Source organism: Sprattus sprattus, assembly GCF_963457725.1.
Source record: "Sprattus sprattus genome assembly, chromosome: 10".
In the NCBI taxonomy this organism is placed as follows: Eukaryota; Metazoa; Chordata; class Actinopteri; order Clupeiformes; family Clupeidae; genus Sprattus; species Sprattus sprattus.
In genome coordinates this window covers 19,077,348-19,096,559 of record NC_137908.1, presented here as the reverse complement: position 1 = coordinate 19,096,559, position 19,212 = coordinate 19,077,348, and the positions used below count along the sequence as shown (strand labels likewise).

At 40.2% G+C, this 19,212-nt stretch overlaps 1 protein-coding gene across 1 annotated transcript; it reads right to left on the bottom strand.

The window, feature by feature from the left end:
• Positions 1-5,513: 5,513 nt before the first annotated feature.
• LOC308371245 (myosin heavy chain, fast skeletal muscle) lies at positions 5,514-18,047 on the bottom strand (the record flags this gene model as incomplete). Its single annotated transcript, XM_080846091.1, has 39 exons — positions 5,514-5,585; positions 6,281-6,412; positions 6,606-6,701; positions 6,783-6,887; positions 7,752-7,922; positions 8,058-8,183; positions 8,263-8,466; positions 8,547-8,855; positions 8,984-9,108; positions 9,250-9,415; positions 9,524-9,707; positions 9,822-10,018; positions 10,101-10,219; positions 10,294-10,420; positions 10,506-10,895; positions 11,092-11,182; positions 11,273-11,418; positions 11,507-11,683; positions 11,768-12,010; positions 12,156-12,411; positions 12,521-12,657; positions 12,819-12,942; positions 13,058-13,175; positions 13,256-13,343; positions 14,124-14,194; positions 14,308-14,614; positions 14,705-14,875; positions 14,974-15,123; positions 15,211-15,329; positions 15,583-15,721; positions 15,824-15,927; positions 16,026-16,124; positions 16,218-16,281; positions 16,404-16,496; positions 16,707-16,818; positions 16,922-16,949; positions 17,115-17,271; positions 17,357-17,500; positions 17,847-18,047. The coding sequence occupies 39 exons, from the start codon at positions 18,045-18,047 to the stop codon at positions 5,514-5,516; spliced, it is 5,862 nt and encodes a 1,953-aa protein (XP_080702217.1).
• Positions 18,048-19,212: the final 1,165 nt, after the last annotated feature.

The window sequence follows — 19,212 nt, the reverse complement described above, 5'->3', positions numbered from 1 at the left end:
GGCATATGTGGATATGATTGTGACATCATTACCAGTTACAGCTGACTGAACCGAGCACATCAGAAAAGAAACTAATGAAGATGAAACCATGAAAGTACTTAAAGAGACAATACAGAAAGGATGGCCTAAAAGCAAAAGAGACTGTCCAAACACATTACAGGACTACTGGAATCACAGAGCAGAGCTTACAGTGGTGGATGACATCATTCTCAAAGGAAGCAAGTTGGTCATACCTCATTCACTACGGAAAACAATGCTCCAAAAGATACACGAAGGCCACTTAGGGGAAGTCAAATGCAAGCGCAGGGCCTGAGAGGTGATGTACTGGCCAAGAATCAATGACGACATTCACCAGACAACAGCATCTTGTGAACTTTGTCAAACCTACCGACCAAAACAACAGGCAGAGCCTCTGATGCCTCACCCCGTGCCTTACAGACCTTACTTTAAAGTAGGAGCTGACTTATTTGACTGTTATGGAAAGAGCTTCATTGTGGTCACAGACTACTTTTCTTATTATCCCGAAGTCGGACAACTGCAGTCAACATCAAGCAAAGCAGTCATCAGCTACCTTAAGACTGTGTTCGCGAGACACGGTGTCCCCTGTGAACTGTTTACAGACAATGGTCCACAATTCTCTAGCGGTGAGTTTGCTTCATTTGCCAAGGAATGGGGAATCCAGCATTCAACGTCAAGTCCTACTTACCCAAAATCCAATGGCCTGGCGGAAAGCTCTGTCAAGACAGTCAAAGGTCTGATGAAAAAGGCTGAGGACAGAGATGACTTTCAGAAAAGCTTACTGATCTATCGGAGCACGCCCCTCCAGAACGGCCTGTCACCAGCCCAGATGCTGATGGGTCGGCGTATTCGTTCAAACCTACCAATCAGCGAGGATTTGCTGACACCCAAGGGTGCACACAAGATCAGAAGGGAAAGAGTGAAGCAAAAGGAGGAACAAAAACGGCTGCATGACAGGACAGCAAAACGATTACCTACCTTGAAGCATGGAGACAGAGTACGTCTCAGAGACATCAACTCAGGCACATGGAGACTGATGGGACGCGTTGAGAAAGAAGTTGCTCCACGTTCCTACAGGGTCCAGACGGAGTGTGGACTGTCTCTAAGGAGAAATCGCACTGATCTTCAGCTACAACAGACTGATGAAGAAACAACAGCTCAGGAGAGGGAGATTCCGCAACACACTCAAGAATCTCCTGTACCAGTCAGCAGCGAACAAGACCACGCTGATAGTGGTCTGACAGTGGTGTCCACATCGCCAGCTGCTGAGAGACTTTCCAGACCTAGGAGGGAGATTAAGCCAACTCAGAGGTTGATTGAGAATTGCTGAAAAGAAACACTGACTGATTCATTATATGACTGTTTCTGGTTACATTACCTACCTTACTTACCTGTTGACCTGTGAAAAAAAAAAAAAAAAAAAAGGAACTGTTGAGTTTTTATGACAATGTTGAAATGTGAAACCTGACAATGTTACATGTTTAGGGCCTAGGGTTCTGAATGCTTAAGTAGGGGGAAATAGATAATGTTTACGAAAGTAAAGGATTATCATTTTGGTTAATGTTGTTACATAGAAACTTAGATTTCTTTATAGGGGAGAAAATGTGGTGTTATTTAGTACTCCAGTTCCCAGCATGCAGTAGAGTTAGGCATGCGCTGTTAGATGTTGAACACTACATGTGTAGAGAGAGAGTGACAGTTATAAGCAGCAGCACGGTGTTGAATAAAAGGACAACTGGTTTGGAACACGTCTCGTCTGATTGACTAACAGACATAACAGTGACCGCATGTACTCAGCTTAATAATACTTCCATCGCCGCAAGTCGATGTGGTGCTCCTTGGGCGACGGTAAGCTAAGCTTGGACACACAAAACGTGATGTTTTGGCCACTAAACTATCGCCCACTTCACAATAAACCAAGCAGCTTAATTTACAATTGTTTAGAAAAGCTCTCTAAAATAGCTGTGTAACTCACTTCTCTGGACAACGATTGAAAATAAAATGCACTGCTGATGATGTTTCAGACAGTAGGAAAAACTGTCGAGCAATTCAGATGTATCATTGTCTGTGCTGAATGTGTTTGGCCAAAATTCAATCAATGCTGACTTAAGCATGGATAGGGGTATTATCTGAAGTATTTAAAGCAGCATGCTCAGAGAAGCCTTCTCAACCTTTAGATGAAGTGTGACTTAATTTCCCTTTGGGGTCATGGCAAGATGAGGAGGAGTACAATATATCTGACCTCTTGTGAGAAAACAGTCCCCATGAAATTATATCCAAAGAAATAGATAAACAAACAAGCAAATAGCCTTATAATAAACAGGACTTATCGATTGGTGCTCAGAATAAATACAGGATGACATTAACATGTATTGAGGCTGGATACAATCTACATAACTGTAATAAGCCCCCAGCCCTAATTGACATGACACTCGGAAGAGATGGCCATTGATTATAATCTGACATCTGATACCCCAGAGACAAACATCATGCTCTTATTAGGAAAAAGAACAAATATAAAGTTATTATTATATTAGTATCTGTAGTAATAATGCACTAGCTATAGTTATAACTAGTAGGATGTTGACATTGTTGCACAGACACGTTGGAGGATGGTGCTGACATGTTTAGACAGAGGAGATTGCTCTGTCCAAGCTAACATGTTGGTAAGAAAATTCCACCACTGTACATATGATGTAAAAATCAATTTGTTTAGAGCCTACTGCACCCCTCTCTATACAGCTCCACTCTGGGTGAATTACAAGAAGGAGAGCTTGCGTAAATTGAAAGAAGCCTATAATGACTGTCTTAGGATACTCCTGAAGAAACCCAGGAGTACTAGAGCCAGTCAGCTGTTCTGTAATATGGGTCTTACCACCTTCATGGCCTTGTTGAGGAACCTTACTTTTAAGTTTATGTGTCGGCTGGACCGCTCTTCAAATGTTATAATTGATCTGATGACAGACCCTGGCCGCAGCTCTGTCAAGTACACATCTAAGATCTGGGAACACTGGCATAAGTGCCTTTTTTAGCCCTTCTTTCCTTGTGTATTTATATGTATTTATGATTGTATGTATGTATGTATATTTATATGTAATTTATTGATTATATGTATTGTACATCTTCCATGTGGGCCTTGAGCCTGTAATAAAGTTTAATAATAATTGTGCAATTCAAGTACATCCAACACTGAGTGATGGGGTTGTGCCCGATTATCCCCACTCATGGAATGCCTCTTGTCCAATCAGAAATCCATAAATTGTTTGACCGGACCTAACTGTTGTATAAATACGTTTTTTTTTTAAACAAACCATACATGCAATCTCACACAAAATTGCAATTATTTTTGAAAAGGCCTTAAAAAATTAAGTTGTTCATCTTGACATCTTGTGTTGGATTCTTGTTCAGTAAAATTTGTCCTTTGTTTTGCCATTTTGGTCTGCTTATTCGATTAAAAGCATCTCACATCATCAAGAATGCAATACAATGGTGTTGAATTTATGAACCCCATATTCTTGTAAACCCATGAGTGTGCATTAAGCGAGTACGCACTCATTAGATGTGTTTGATGGACAATTTGTTTTTATTTCTGAATTCGTCCTTTCTCCCAGTAAACCAAGAATGAGTTCGTTTTGTATTGTAATTCTGATACTGGTGGATGGGGACCACAGGCCAGAGAAGCAACTGTGTGGTTTCCTCTTTTCAAGACAACCTAATATAGCTGTTAAGTTGTTAATGAATGCACAAGTTGTCCTGTATAAGTTGGTCAGCTGTTCTGAACGTAGCACTTAACAATACCAGCGATGTGACTACAGTGGAATCATGCATACGCCTAGATATATGTACGTATACTGATATATACTGTAACTAGACATGCAACACTAAGCATGAGGTGATGGCAAGGTCCAAGTGCAGGACAGTTGTAACGAGTTGATGGGTTTCCAAATAGTGGTCTATTAGAAAACACACGTCTCAGAGCATATGATATGGCATACTTTACAATTACACATTCAAGGGCTAGAACCCTGAATATGTAGCTGCTCTATATTGAATTTGCTAAGAATGAGAGAGCTTTTATTATCACACAAAGTTATGATTCAATAATAATGTTAATATACCACAGTAGCATTTAACAATTTACAAATATGGAATTCTAATAGTTTCAAAATTCACAAATGTCATGTGATTCACAAATGTATTTCCTGATTCACATATAAATGCCACGTGGTTCACAAATGTAGACACTGATACATTTATTTACAGACTAACGAACTTGCATTTACAAACCCCTTGCCATTTGTGAACATCCTTGCATTTTTTTGTGGATTTTTGAGACTTTCCTGATGAAGCTTAACTCACAAATGCATGTTTTTCAAAGGGACATTCTCTGCAGCCTATCAGATGTCTCTTACGATTCCAGCCTACTACATTATAATGGACTTTTGGGTCAGAAAAAAAAGGAAGAAAACACATTCTGGTGTCTTCAATCTCAATTAGACAGTAGTAGAAAAGTTGTTCTGTTCTGTAAAAGCAATATTGAAGGAGTTGAAAAATTATAATTAAGGACCAGAGTTAATAATGATTGACAATAATCATTGATCCACTGAATCTTATATTAATGTGTATTTGTTGCTTTTAATTGGACTAAGGTTCAAATGTAAGAGTTTCTGGTTGAATATACTGTTAGATGAAATTACCTGAGAGAGGTGTGAATGAGTGCTCTCACCAATATGCATATTGTGCCTATGGCCAAATCACAGCCATGACGACATGCCTCCCCAGAACCCTTGCATGACACACGTATACACTGGCCTACTGGTATATTGAATTCAGTCGTGTTGTCATAGAAACACTAAGAGGCGTTTAACACTGCATTTTCAAGACGGGAATATTGTCATTCTGTATGAAAGGTGCAGAGGTGAAATAGGGGAGGGGTCGTTGTTGTTCAGACTCTGAGCAGGCAGCTGAGATAGTCACTCAGGCAGGATGACATTTGTGTAAAAGGCCTGCATGGTGGAGCAGGAGTGTGCACAGCAGCTAACCAAAATGAAGCAGAACTACTGTGGTGTCAGAACACACAAATCTGACATGATACGCACTTATATGTACATGATGCACACCAACTTGGCCCGAGTCTGAACATTGCTTTAAATGTGCACGGTTCACCGATCATTGTTTTTATGCCTCCTCTGTTTGTCTTCATGACATGATTATTGCGGGATCACTGTATTAAAAGGACTCCAGTCAAATAAGACAATGTGCAGAGAACACCATTAGTCTGTTTAGTCAAAGAGGCTGATGATGATGAGTAGAGGAGGCAAGATGATAACTTAAAAATGTGTCCCATTATTGGCAGGAAACAGCAGACCCACACCTTGGTCTTTCCTTTTATAGGCTAGCCCCCAGTTCGGCTTTAGGGTCCTACATGGGCTCACTCACAGTGGACCTTTGTTTTAGGGCGAGGCCAGATAAGGGTGCTAGCAGTGAATTAGCCCTTAGGGTTCAAAGCCTCTGTGAGCTTTCCTCTGTGGACAGCAGTCCTCTGTGGACAGGTTTGTCTGAAGGCACTTTGCCAACAAAAATTCCACAAGAGCCCACATGCAAAAGAGATCCCCACAAGGGGTTGTTAGGGCTACGTAATTCATTTATTGTTCACTTTCCTTTTCACTTTGTTTTGCTCTTAGTTTGATTATTAGATGAAGCTTGTAGGTTGAATTATTGTCTTTGTTAGTGTTTTCAAAATAGTTCCTCTGTGGTCAATGATCTGTGTAGTTGTCTTGATGTTGTCTTGATAGACTCTGTATATAATATTCAAAACAAGTGAGTATATAATACTTAGAATAAGTAAAGCCAATGTAAAGGAGTAAAATCACAGATGCACCATATATTGTTTGGTTAACCATATTAAAAAGTGACAAAGAAAGTCTTAACTGAGGGGAGCATGTGTTGACGCCAGAAATGGAGGGACACTCACGCCAAGGTACCAAAGAATATTTTATTTAAGATTTTACTCCACAGGCAATTCATATTTTATGAATGCATATGTTTTTTTCAGCTGGACTCTGTTTTCATTCCTCCTCACTTTTCCCCTGAAACAGAGTTTACAATACATAATCTTTGAAAGTCTTGCAAAAACAATGTATTCTTCTCCACATCTAATCTGTAGGCATTGTAGTTTAACTACTGCACTGCACTGTACTGTACAGTGACTATTGAAATTGTAAATGTACAAAAGCGAAATTTCATAGGAATCTTCCCTTACCTTGCCACCTTCACGGCTCTTGGCCCTGAGCTTGTTGACCTGGGACTCAGCAATGTCAGCACGTTCCTGAGCCTCCTCAAGTTCATGCTGCACCTTCCTGTGTCTGGTCAGGTGTGTGTTGGCCTGCTCCTCCTGTGAAAATATTTAGTACAGTACTTAACACACCATGCATACAAGTACCAGTACAAGTCCATAAATACAAGTAGTATTTCAGGGTAGTTTCAATGAACGACTTTAAATAAAGTGCCAGGTGAAAATTCTCATGAAATACATCTCTTCATGTGCTAAGACAATGGATTACCAAGAATCCACATTTTTTACTCACAGCTTCCTCAGCTTGGCTCTTGTAAGCCTTGACTTTCAGCTGCAGTTTGTCCACCAGATCCTGCAGTCTGGTTACATTCTTTTTGTCCTCCTCTGTCTTAGACATAAAATAGTCATTGTAAATAGGAATGATAATAATAATTTATGAAAATAATAATTCAGACATTTAGTAACATACCTGGTAGGTGAGCTCCTTGACTCTTCTCTCATATTTACGGACACCTTTAATAGCGTCTGTTCCACGCTTTTGTTCGTTTTCAATCTCAGACTCCAGCTCATGGACCTGAAATACAAATGTGAATGAATTATATATACATAGAAACAATCAGAATATCTTTGGTGCACCTGTAAAGGCATTTGTAATGGCTGTGTTGTCTCCACGATAGATTTAATGACAAAACAACTGTATGTTCTTTTAATGTGAGATATTTGTTTTGCAGCCAAACAGTGTAGCGAGGACAATAACAGAGAACAAATGCAGTCTGTATGCTGCAGCCACCTGTTGTCAAAAGTGCTACAGAATGGAATATGTGAGGGAGGTTAAGGCTTTTATTTCAGAAGAGCCATGTTTTCTCCTGTGTCTAGTGAGGACCTCTACTAAAGAGCCATGTTTTCTCCTGTGACTAATGAGGACCTTCTCTAAATTTGCTTCATACATGGTCTGTGTGCACCACAGCAAAAAACGCCTGTTCTAATGTTGAGAATTTCTAAATCTGTTTACTTTCCCATCTAATGGCTATTGAAAATGTAATGAATGACATAGCCTGTTAACTCCTGAAACAAAGCACAAAAGGCATTTACCAACAGGGACCATGACTAAATATTTATATACTAAAACTAAAACATACTACTGCATACATACTACAATGTATTTGAAGTTATTCACAGCTGCCCTTCCCAGTAGCCACTTAGGCTCTATACTTTGTGCTTAGACTCTAGGTGAACAGCTTTCACAGTATTGTTTTTGGCAGATACATTGCTTAAATTCAACAATAAGTAAGCTTCCTATTTTAGAGTACATCGATACTATGCATATTTGAGGCATTTTAGACAAGATTTAAGCTCATGAATGTATATGTATTTGAAATTGACTTTACATAACTTATTCAAAGGACTTTCAGTCAGTTCCTTGTTGTAAGCGACTTACCCTTGACTCTAGTTTTTGGAGTTGTTTTTTGCCACCCTTCAGGGCCAAGCTCTCAGCTTCATCCAGGCGGTGCTGCAGGTCCTTGACGGTGACCTCCAGGTTCTTCTTCATCCTCTCCAGGTGAGCACTGGTGTCCTGCTCCTTCTTCAGTTCCTCAGCCATCATAGCAGCCTAAAGATTTAAACCACACAGATATAGTCGGGTTGAAGTTGATGCTTTGAGCATATTCAACAAAGTTTTGTTGTTCTTCACATACGCATTCAGAGTGACACCTATTCAATCTGTCCCAGTGAATCATTGACTCACATCAGTGATGGCCTTCTTGGCCTTCTCCTCTGCATTTCTGGCCTCCTGGACAGTATCCTCCACCTCTCCCTGGATCTGAACAAGGTCGGCCTCTAGCTTCTTCTTGGTGTTGAGTAGGCTTGTGTTCTAAAGGAGGTATTAAAGATGTCAGTATGTATGCAGATGCTATAATTCAGTGGACACAATTTAAATACATCAAATTAACCTGGGAGTACAGTAGTCCAACACGATCGCTGGCATCCACCAGCTCCTGCTCGGCCACTTTGCGGCCTCTCTCTGTCTGCTCCAGAGCAGCTCTCAGCTCCTCAATCTCAGCTAGCATTAGGCCGTTCCTGCGCTCCACCATGGCAACCTGCTCCTTCATGTCTTCCTGTCCTCTGATAGCATCATCAAGGTGCAGTTGGGCATCCTGTTGGAAATTAAATTGATTGGGTAAAGCACTGCTGTCCTGCACTTTAAGTATTGGATGTAGAGCAGGTCTTCTGGTACCTTGAGCTGTCCTTGAACAGTTCTGAGCTGCTTCTGGGCTTCAGCTGCTTGGTGGTTAGCATGACTCAGCTGAATCTCCATCTCATTGAGGTCTCCCTCCATCTTCTTCTTGATTCTCAGGGCATCATTTCTGCTCCTAACCTCAGAGTCTAGAGTGCTCTGCATGCTTTCAATCACCCTCTGGCTGTTCCTCTTGATCTGCTCCATCTCCTCATCTTTCTCAGCCATCCTCCTGTCAATATCACTCTTGACCTCGGTGAGTTCAAGCTGAACTCGAAGAATCTTAGACTCCTCATGCTCAAGTGTGCCCTAAACATGAAATGAAAGTCATATCAAATGTACTAAAATAGATTATATTAAATACATCACAATGCTGTAAGAATATGAATAATGAATAATGTTTCAATATTAAAAAAATAACTGAAACAGATAAAAACCTCTGCTTCCTCAAGAGCAGACTGGATTTCTGCTTTCTCAATCTCCACTGACTTCTTGGACTTCTCCAGCTCATGGATACTCTTGCCAGTCTCACCAAGCTGCTCAGTGAGGTCTGAGATCTCCTCTGTAGGGATATTATGTTTGAAAGATGTATTCATATAATTGTCTACATACTAGTTTCTTAAGCTGTAGCTTATTGTGTTCCATATTTGTGCACTCTGGTAGTGTACCGTATAAATAAAGGTATATTTCAAGATTCACATACGCTGCAGGTTCTTGTTCTCCCTCTTCAGGGTCTCCAGATGATCCAGAGTCTCTTCATAGGAGTTCTTCATCTTGAAGAGCTCAGTGCTGAGAGAGCGAGCCTCTTTCTGAGAACCTTCCAGCTCAGACTGGCCCTCCTGATACTTCTGCTTCCATTCTGCCAGAACCTGGTATTAGGGGGGAAAAAATTATGTTTAAAAAAAAGAAATAATTTTCACATTCTATGATAATTCAACCATTATAAAGAAATATCTTCTTGTGGTTTACTTGCCCACCTTGTCAAAGTTCCTCTGTTTCTTATCAAGGTTGGCAGCCAGTGAGTTTGCCCTCTCTACATCAATCATGAGGTCCTCCACTTCACCCTGGAGTCTCTGCTTAGTCTTCTCCAGAGAGGCACACTTGGAGTTCGTAGCCTCAATACACTCCTCAGCATCTTGGAGACGCTGGGCAAGCTTTTTCCTAAATTGAATTAATATTTGAAAGAAATGTAAGTTAAACTCGGATTTTATCATCCTTTTAGAATGGCTAAACACGAAACACTTTTTTGACAGTTATACTTAAATCATGTCTTACTTGGCCTCCTCCAGCTCCTCAGTGCGTTGGATGGCATCAGTTTCATATCTGGCCCTCCACTGAGCCACCTCACTGTTGCCCTTGGACATTCCACGCTGTAACTCAGCCTTGGTCTCCTGCTCCTCTTCAAACTGCTCTCTGAGCATGTCACAGTCATGACGAGCTGATTGGGCAGCATGAGCCAAGGTATTCTTGGCCTTCAGAAAACAAGTATGTAACAATGTTAGGAACAATATTTCTTTATCTTTTATTTCTTCAATATTATTTAACTTATCTTACTTTGACTTCCTCCTCAATGTGTCTCTTCAACTCCTCAATCTGCTGAGTATAAGCTAGCTTGCCCCTGGTCAGCTGAGATACAAGAGCTTCCTTCTCCTCAATTTGGCGACCAAACTCACCTTTTTTGTGAAAAGAAAAGTTAAGTCACTGTGGAATAGTATTATACATTATTTGTCCACCACATTTTACTCACCATTCTCAGTCTGAAGCCTGGCTTTCTGCACATTTATATCATTCAGTTGACGAATATTTTCATCACTTTTGCTCTTCAGTTCACTAAGCTGGTCCTCAAGGGTTCGACACATCTTCTCCAGGTTTGCCTGAAAAAGAAAAGAAACATATTTGGTCAGAGTCATAAAAGGATTTACTAGAAATCTATTGCATCGTATTCATTTGTATTCATACCTTTGTCTTAGCAACCGACTCCATATTGCTGGATAGGTCATCAATCTCCATTTTGTATTCACTCTTCTCCTTTTCCAGCTTCTGCTTGACACGCTGAAGGTTGTCGATCTGCTCACCCAGTTCAGCTACACTATCGGCCTGCTTCTTGCGGAGAGCGGCCGCAGTAGCTTCATGCTGCAGGGTGGACTCTTCAAGATCACGACGCAGCTTCTGGAACTCTGTCTCACGCTTCTTATTCATCTCAATCTGAGCACTAGTGGCCCCTCCAGCCTCCTCAAGCCTCTCACTGATCTCCTCAAGTTCCCTGGAGACATCAGCTCTTTGCTTTTCCACTTTGGCCCGTGCTGCACGATCAGCTTCAATCTCCTCTTCCAGTTCCTCAATACGAGCCTATACAGAATCATGATCAGAGATTATAACACAGTTTGATTCTGATCGTCTATGGACAATGTCACAAAGTAAAAGCCAAAAGCTAAACATATTGTTTGGAAGGTAGCTTCAGTATTTTACTTGTTAACAATTTGACAATTTTTTTCTCCTGTAAATCAAGTTTAAACATGTATTCCAATGGTCAGCATAACCTCACCTGGAGTTCCTTAATTTTCTTTTGAAGTTGGGATCCAAGGGACTGTTCATCTTCAATCTTGCTCAGAAGTTGGCTGATTTCAAAGTCCTTCCTTTAAGGATTAAAATTAAATCAATGAATAATTTGTGATTATATGTAATGGCATGCTGGTGTTTTTTTTAATTAAATGAATATCCCTTACTTCTTGATCTTTTCTCCAGACTGCTGTTTATCATTCTCCAGATCCATTACGGATTCCTGTGCCAGTTTCAGGTCACCCTCAAGCTTTCTCTTGGCTCTTTCAAGATCCATGCGGAGTTTCTTCTCTTGCTCCAATGAGCCCTCCAGCTGTTGATGGAAAAATTGCATGGTCAAGTCCCTTTTTAGTTTTGACTTTCCTTACTAAGTATTGTCAATATGCAGTTGGCCTTCTCACATCATCCACTTGTTGTTCAAGTTTGGCCTTTGCTTTGGTCAGAGTGTTGACTTTGTCTTCCTCTGCTTGGAGATCATCCAAAGTCTGCTGGTGTGCCTCTTGGAGGGCTTTCTTCTCCTTGGTTAATTTAGCAATGCTCTCATCCTGAGAGACCATCTCCTCAGTCAGGTTTTTAACCTATGCAGATATAATTATACATTTTAACATGAACTCAACACCAACGTGTGTAAAATGAATCAAAGAATTTTGTCGAATGCGAACCTTATTTTCTGTGGCATGTTTTTCCTTCTCCACTTTGGCCAGGGTGAGCTCCAAGTCATCAATGTCTTTCTTTAGTTCAGAGCACTCATCCTCCAGTTTTCTCTTCTTGGCAGTCAGCTCAGCGTTGACCTCCTCCTCATCCTCCAGCCTCTCAGACGTCTCTTTCAATTTGGCCTCCATCTGGATCTTGCTCTTTATGAGACCCTCACATCTCTCTTCAGCATCTGAGAGGCTATCACCCTCCTGTTAATGTAAAATGTCCATTCTATAGTGACAAGGGAATTTTCATTTGTTCGGTCTTCCATACACCATGCATTGAGAAATATATATTGATGTTTTTCTCCTACTTACATCTTCCAGGACATTAAAGGACATTAAAACTACTCACAGAAGCTACAGCTAATTGCAGGTCATTCTTTTCCTGCAGTAGAGTGACCATCTTCTCTTCAAGATCCTTCTTCTTTGCCAGGGCCTTTGCGAGGTCCACTTTCATCTTGTCAAAGTCCTCCTTCATTGCTGCCATTTCCTTCTCAGTTTCAGCACTCTTCAGAAGAGGCTTGATCTTGAAGTACACCTTCATCCATGGCCAGTGTTTCACATTCATGAATGAACGAATGTTGTATTGGATAGTGAAGATTGCTTCCCTGTTGAGGGTTACATGAGTTACATAATTGTAAAAACTCAGCGATACACAAGTCTTAAGTGTATGCATCTCTCAGGTCTATGATCTCTCAGGTTTCATCTAGAGCTTACCTCCTCTCCAACATCTTGACATACTCCTTCCTCATAAGGAAGGCACGGCAGAGAGCCTGAGTCATTGTGACCAGAGCTGCCAGCTTCTCATCTCGCATCTCCTCAAGGGTACCAAGCAGACCTGCTTTGAAGAACACCTGTAAAAAGGGTTGACACATTTCACAACATTGTTAAGACAGAGGTCAAACTGCTTTAACATAGCTTTATGTTTCATTCACAACAGTAAGAAAGAAGTTTATTGCTAGGACATAACCATTTTGGATGGTAATGACATAATACTTAATGATCAACTTCCTACCTTAGTGTGCCCAAACTTGTACTGAGTGTGGTCTACATCAATGGAGCCTAAGAGCTTCTCTGCAGCTTTTTTGTTGTCAATGAACTGACCGTCTGGGATGACACTGGCATTCAATACTTTGTATCTGTATGAAATGGAATTTTCTTAATTAACTTGTCATTTATAAATTCTTATCCCAATAGGTTTGACCAATATGTCAACGTATTACGTACGTCACTGCAGTAATAATGCAAAAATACCTCTGCTTGAAGTCACTATATTGGATTCTGCTGGGGAAGCCCTTTCTGCAGATTCTAATACCCTCCAGCACACCATTACACCTCAGCTGGTGGATGACTAAGAAGTTCTCCATGAGACCTAAAACAGAATTATTACGTTACGCACAGAAGAGACTAAATTTGCAAATTAAAGAAAACCAAACTAAATCTTAGTCTGACCTGGGGTCTTCGACTCATTGGGAATCAGACAGCGCACAAAGTGAGGGTGGGTACTCCTCAGGTTGGTCATCAGCTTGCCCAGGTTCTCCTGCAGAAAGTAGTTTACATGTGAAATAGGAAGTGTCCCGGAGTTTCATTGAATGGTTTATTAGTTGACATGTATTGGAATGCCTGTCCTATCCCTGCCATTGACATGTTGACATTAGTCCACATGCATATTCTTTCATTATAGATTTGTAGTCACTTTTAAAAAAGTGGGAAAGGCAAAGAGAGTCTTATCATTGGGGATGGTGTGTTTTCTACTAATATTACTGCTGTGTACTAGGGATAAATTATTATAAGCATTATTTCTGTAGGGGATACATTGTCTACCAGGCAATATCGAATAATGAATCCCGACATGACGAAAAGGACCGCAGACACACAGCAGACGTGCAATGATAAAAGACATTCCTCAAAAATGTCTCTTTTTAAGTGATTATGTTACCGTTTATGGCTTGCGCTGAAAAGAAAAAAGTTTTTACACAAATAGAACTTTAAAGTTTCAGATGTTTCGTAGCAACATATTGCATACTGATTTCACGTTACAATGAATTTCCGTCATGAAAAGTAAACGGTCTACTTGCAGAAAGATATGAAATATGTGAATTAGAAGCACAAAACCAACGGTCACACATTTTTTGCATTGGCCATTATAAAGACATATCAGACCCCTGAACTTTTTGCAACATTCTGAGGATATGGATAATAAAGCCTAATGTCCATTACTGTCTAACACCTACAGAGTTCATACATACTGTTTCCTGCCTACCTCCTACACCATGAATTTGTCATAAACACATCAACTTCTTCAAAAAGCTGACCATACCCTAAACAGAGCAGACACAGTCTGGAAGGAACCACCCTTCTTCTTGCCTGCCTTCTTGCCAGCACCATCACCTGTTTGGGAAATAATGAAGTGATATAGTTATATACAATAAATATAACATACAATTAAATATTCAATATTTGTCTGAGACAATATTATGGGAATTGTCTGGAGGTGTTTATACCTTCAGCACCGGCATGAGATGCATACAAGAAGCACAGTAGTTTCATTGTAGACTTCTGGTACAGCTGCACAACAGAGTCATTCAGTGGGTCCTTGTTCTTGTCCAGCCATCCATTGATGCTGTAGTCCACAGTGCCAGCGTAGTGCACCAGGGAGAAGTGGGCGTCTGCTTTACCCTTTACTGGTTTTGGTTTCTCAAAGCACTTGTTTTTACCAAGATGCTGGTCATACAGCTTATTCTTGAAGGTGGTGTCTGATGCCTTTGGGAACATACACTCCTCTTCAAGGATGGAGAAGATGCCCATTGGCTGTTGAAGAAATGATTATTTGTAATATTTCAGTATGTCTTTGAGTGTATTCAAATTTGTCCTAAGGTTCTCTGGCCTCAGCCACTTTACCTTCTCAATAAGCTCAATGCAGGCAGCCAAGTCCATACCAAAGTCAATGAACTCCCACTCAATTCCTTCTTTCTTATATTCCTCTTGCTCCAGCACAAACATGTGGTGATTGAAGAACTGTTGCAGTTTCTCATTGGTGAAGTTGATGCACAGCTGCTCCAAGCTGTTGTACTGGTGTTAAAATAGGCAAAAACACAGACAAGCTTAGCAACAAACTAATGTGTATGAAGCTGATGTAATTATATCATTATGAATAGACATTCACTCACATCAAAGATCTCAAATCCAGCGATGTCCAGCACACCAATGAAGAACTGTCTTGGCTGCTTTGTGGCCAGCATCTCATTGATACGGACGACCATCCACAAGAACATCTTCTCATAGACTGATTTACACAGAGCCATAACAGAATTGTTGACCTAATTAAGAAAAGAAAAAACATATTAATGAAGATAGGATGACACAATCTGATACATTACTAATGCACAAATGCATAGATACGGTACCTGTGGTACAGTTTGGCTTTTGGTCACAAACTCATTTCCGACCTTCACTCTGGGGTAGCACAGAGCCTTCAGCATGTCAGCAGAGTTCAGGCCCATGAGGTACGCGATTTTATCAGCCACTAGATGAAAACAAAAGGTAGTCATCACTCAGTGCTTCATTAAGTATGGGCTGTTTCTGACCTTGGATGTGAGAGCTTGGAAGGGATGAAAAATAAAGGTACATAGAGAAAGTTGTCAAAAGTCTAATTATAAACAGGATTATGTGTCCAAGGCGAGATTACATACCGGTAGATGAATTGGCACCTTCAATACAATGGGCCAGAGAGCGTATGAAAGTTTTACTGAAATACTTGTTCAGGTTCCATTGCTCACCCTCATTGCCGTCAGGCTCAGCCTGCTCCTCTCTCTGCTTCTGCTTAAACTTCATGGTCCCATGATGCATCACAGCACCGGTAAGCTTGAAAATGCCCATTTTCTCCTCAGCCGTGAAACCCAAAATATCTATTGCAGTCTGACAGGACGAAAAAGTGTATGGGTTGATTGGATTCCTATCAAATTTGCTTGCTTAAATTGGCTTTGCTTTGCTTAAAAGTATTTTTGTTTGGTGTCTTACATCTGTAGCAATAAACTCCTCCACATCGTTGATACTCTTGACAGTGATTTCACCTTGACTGATCATAGGGAAATCATATGGGTTGGTGGTGATTAGAAGGCCCTCTGAAAACAGAACAAAGAAAAATATCATGTGACTTCTGAGAGGTTTACATAAACCAGTATTATTAACATTCTATCAGTAACATATCCCAGCTTATTACCAATCAGCTCAGGCTTGTGTCCAGTCTGAAGCTGGTAGAAGATGTGGTAGCTCCTCTCAGCTGATAGCTGGAATGTCACTCTTGACTTCTCCAGCAGATCTGTAATGTGTCATTTTCAATGGGATGTTATTATTTTGTTTCTAAATATAGGTTGGATGAATGACCACTCACAAGTGAAGAATGACCACTCACAAGTCTCAATGTCAGCAGAAGCCAGTTTGCCAGTTGTGCTGAAATGGATTCTGATGAATTTACCCTAAATAGTTTGTGATAGAAAAGAAAGGTAAAACAAAATAATTTTATCAACTGCATAATTCAAATAGTAATTCACTTCACCACTTCTATTCACTTCACCATTCATTTATTTTAAATACTTACAAATCGGGAGGAGTTGTCATTCCTCACAGTCTTGGCATTACCATAGGCCTCCAGTAGAGGGTTGGCTGCAATGATTTGATCCTCCAGTGACCCCTAGAAAAGATGTGAGGCCATTTAGCTATTTAGGGGCTGTTGACCTGACTCCCAATAACTGTATATTTATATTTACAGTTACTCACTTGACCTACAAAGGAGGAACAACACTACACAGTAGGAGATCTTGCAGTAAGCAGTACGTATTAAATATACTCAATAGGACAAAGTGCAAGGAGATCAGAATATACATATGTTTCTCCTACCCACCTTCATTTTGCTAGTGCTTTCCGCAGCTTTCTTTCCTCCAGACACTGCAATTGTTGCAAAGTACTGGATGACACGCTTGGTGTTTACAGTCTTCCCAGCACCAGATTCTCCACTAAGAATAAAAAAGTGAGAAATGGCATTGGTATGTGTATTTCATGCAGCTGAAATGTAAACAAGTATGATTATAACTTTTGTTATGGTTGAGGGTTACATACGTGATGAGGATAGACTGATTTTCACGATCTGGAAAAGAAAATAGTCTTTAATTTCCTTTATATACACATATATGATAGGGGGGGTTGCACTATGTCACACTATTGTCAGACTCCTAGGGCCTGGCTTCCACAAAGATCTACAAGGTGTCCAGATCTGATACATGTTATAGTGGAATTGTTTTTAAAATCTCACCTTGGAGCATGAACTGATAGGCATTATCAGAGATGGAGAAGATGTGGGGTGGAGCTTCAATTCTCTTCTTGCCCCTGTATGCGTTGACAACCGAAGCATCGTACACTGGGAGCCACTTGTAGGGGTTCACAGTGACACAGAACAGCCCAGAGTAGGTCTGTGAGGCAGAAACATAGTATACACTCAAATACAGTGGCATTTCATCTATTAAAGCAGAATCAAAGAGCTGGAGAAAAACTCACGTAGATCATCCATGCTGCATAACGCTCTTTGAGGTTGTACAGCACAGCAGGCTCGTGGAGGTGGGTCATCATGGCCATGTCCTCAAGTTTGTCATACTTGGGAGGATTCATGGGAAAGATCTCCTCCTCTTTCACGGTGAGAGTCTGTAAAAATCAAAGTATCCACTTTTAAAATACAATTTAGTATTTCAGAGATATTTGAAAGCATGTTCAGGCCAATGTATTATGTTCCACTTATATTTTGGACTTACAGGAAAGTCACAACAATGTCTGTACAAACAAAGGTAATTTACAGTATCATTGACAGTTACTCTATTTCAAAGAGAAGGTTATTAGCAGGATTATTATATTAAAAGGAAATGGTTACACTACGTTTCATGTGAAGATAATCCACAGAAGATGAAGTCAATCTCAAATTAAATCTCAATAACATAGGTCAGTTTCAATTATGTCATTATGGAGAAGGATAACTTATGTCACTGTCACTTACTTTGTTACACAGAGTTTTGACAGTGACTTTGCCACCCTCTCTTTTCTCAAGCACCCCTTTGAGGTACATCTCCTCCTTTTGAGTCACAAAGAAAGCTGTTTTGGCATCAAATGGTCGGGTCTGGGCCTCAATGCGCTCCCTCTCAGGTTTCCGGAGGTAAATGGCTGCTGCGCCAAAGCACTCCATCTCTGCGTCCCCCATGGTGGCGATTTACTGCAAAATGTCAATCAAGTTAAATAACTGGTTAAGGATTTTAACATTTGATGACAAACCACAGAAGACACGTACATATATTGTATGACTTTATAGATAAGTTCGTACTATTGAATTTTTTTATCATAATTAATTGTTGATTAAATTGTCAAACTTACTTTCTTTTCTTTTCTTTTGCAGGTTCTGCTGGTGCTGGATACTAAATTGAAATAGAAAACGACAACAGTCCATCAATTGAACCATAATTGTACTACAATACATACTGCTCCATACATTATACTGACAGTGTACTCAAAGGTTTTTTCTACTTCTGATAAGTATATAATAAGTATATTAATGGTCCTCAGTATGGCAAACTGGCTGTGAGCCACTATCTTACTCACCCAAGCCCCGGGTCCCTTGGAGCCTTGGAGGAGCTTGGAGCAGCCACGGTTATATAGGCATAACTGTTAAGGTCAGCTGAAGGGGCCACGCTGTATTTGGACATGGGTTTTACCGCTGTAAAAAGGATGACATGATTGTTTCAAACTGTGCTGTTATTTTTATCCCAGTGGTAATTGTAGCTGAAGGTTTGTATTGATGGTTAAATAGTTTCTGCAGTTATTTTTATTGACATTCATCCCTCGTTAATTGTATTACTTAGTTACATCATCAAACCGCATTGTTTATTTTGGAAATGGCTCGAGTTGTTTGAAGCTGAAAATTACGGGGCAAGGGCACTGAATATGCCTTCCACAAAACATCTCTTGAAATTAAAGCCCAAAAATAGCTAGAGCAGGAGACTTTTCATAATACAATGTTTGCCATAAACGGGTTGCACTGTTTATATAATTTGCTGTACTTGCTCTTTGCCAAAGATGAATCCGTGCAAAGGATTTTGTCACCTCTCTAGAGTCTGGCTGTGGAGGAGCTCCTAAATGACCGGCTGTTCCTCTGGCACTAGCACATCTAGCTCATTTATCACTTAATATTCTCTGACTTGGTAGCCTTAATAACAAGAACATGCTGGAATTATGATCTGATACCCAGTTCATATTTATGAAATTCGTATTGTTTAAAAAAATGTATTTGTTCATAATAACATGTTTAATCTAAATAATGTATTCTTAGTTGGTGCTAGTTTAGTGTATCTTCTGTCTTCTCGGAATAGAAA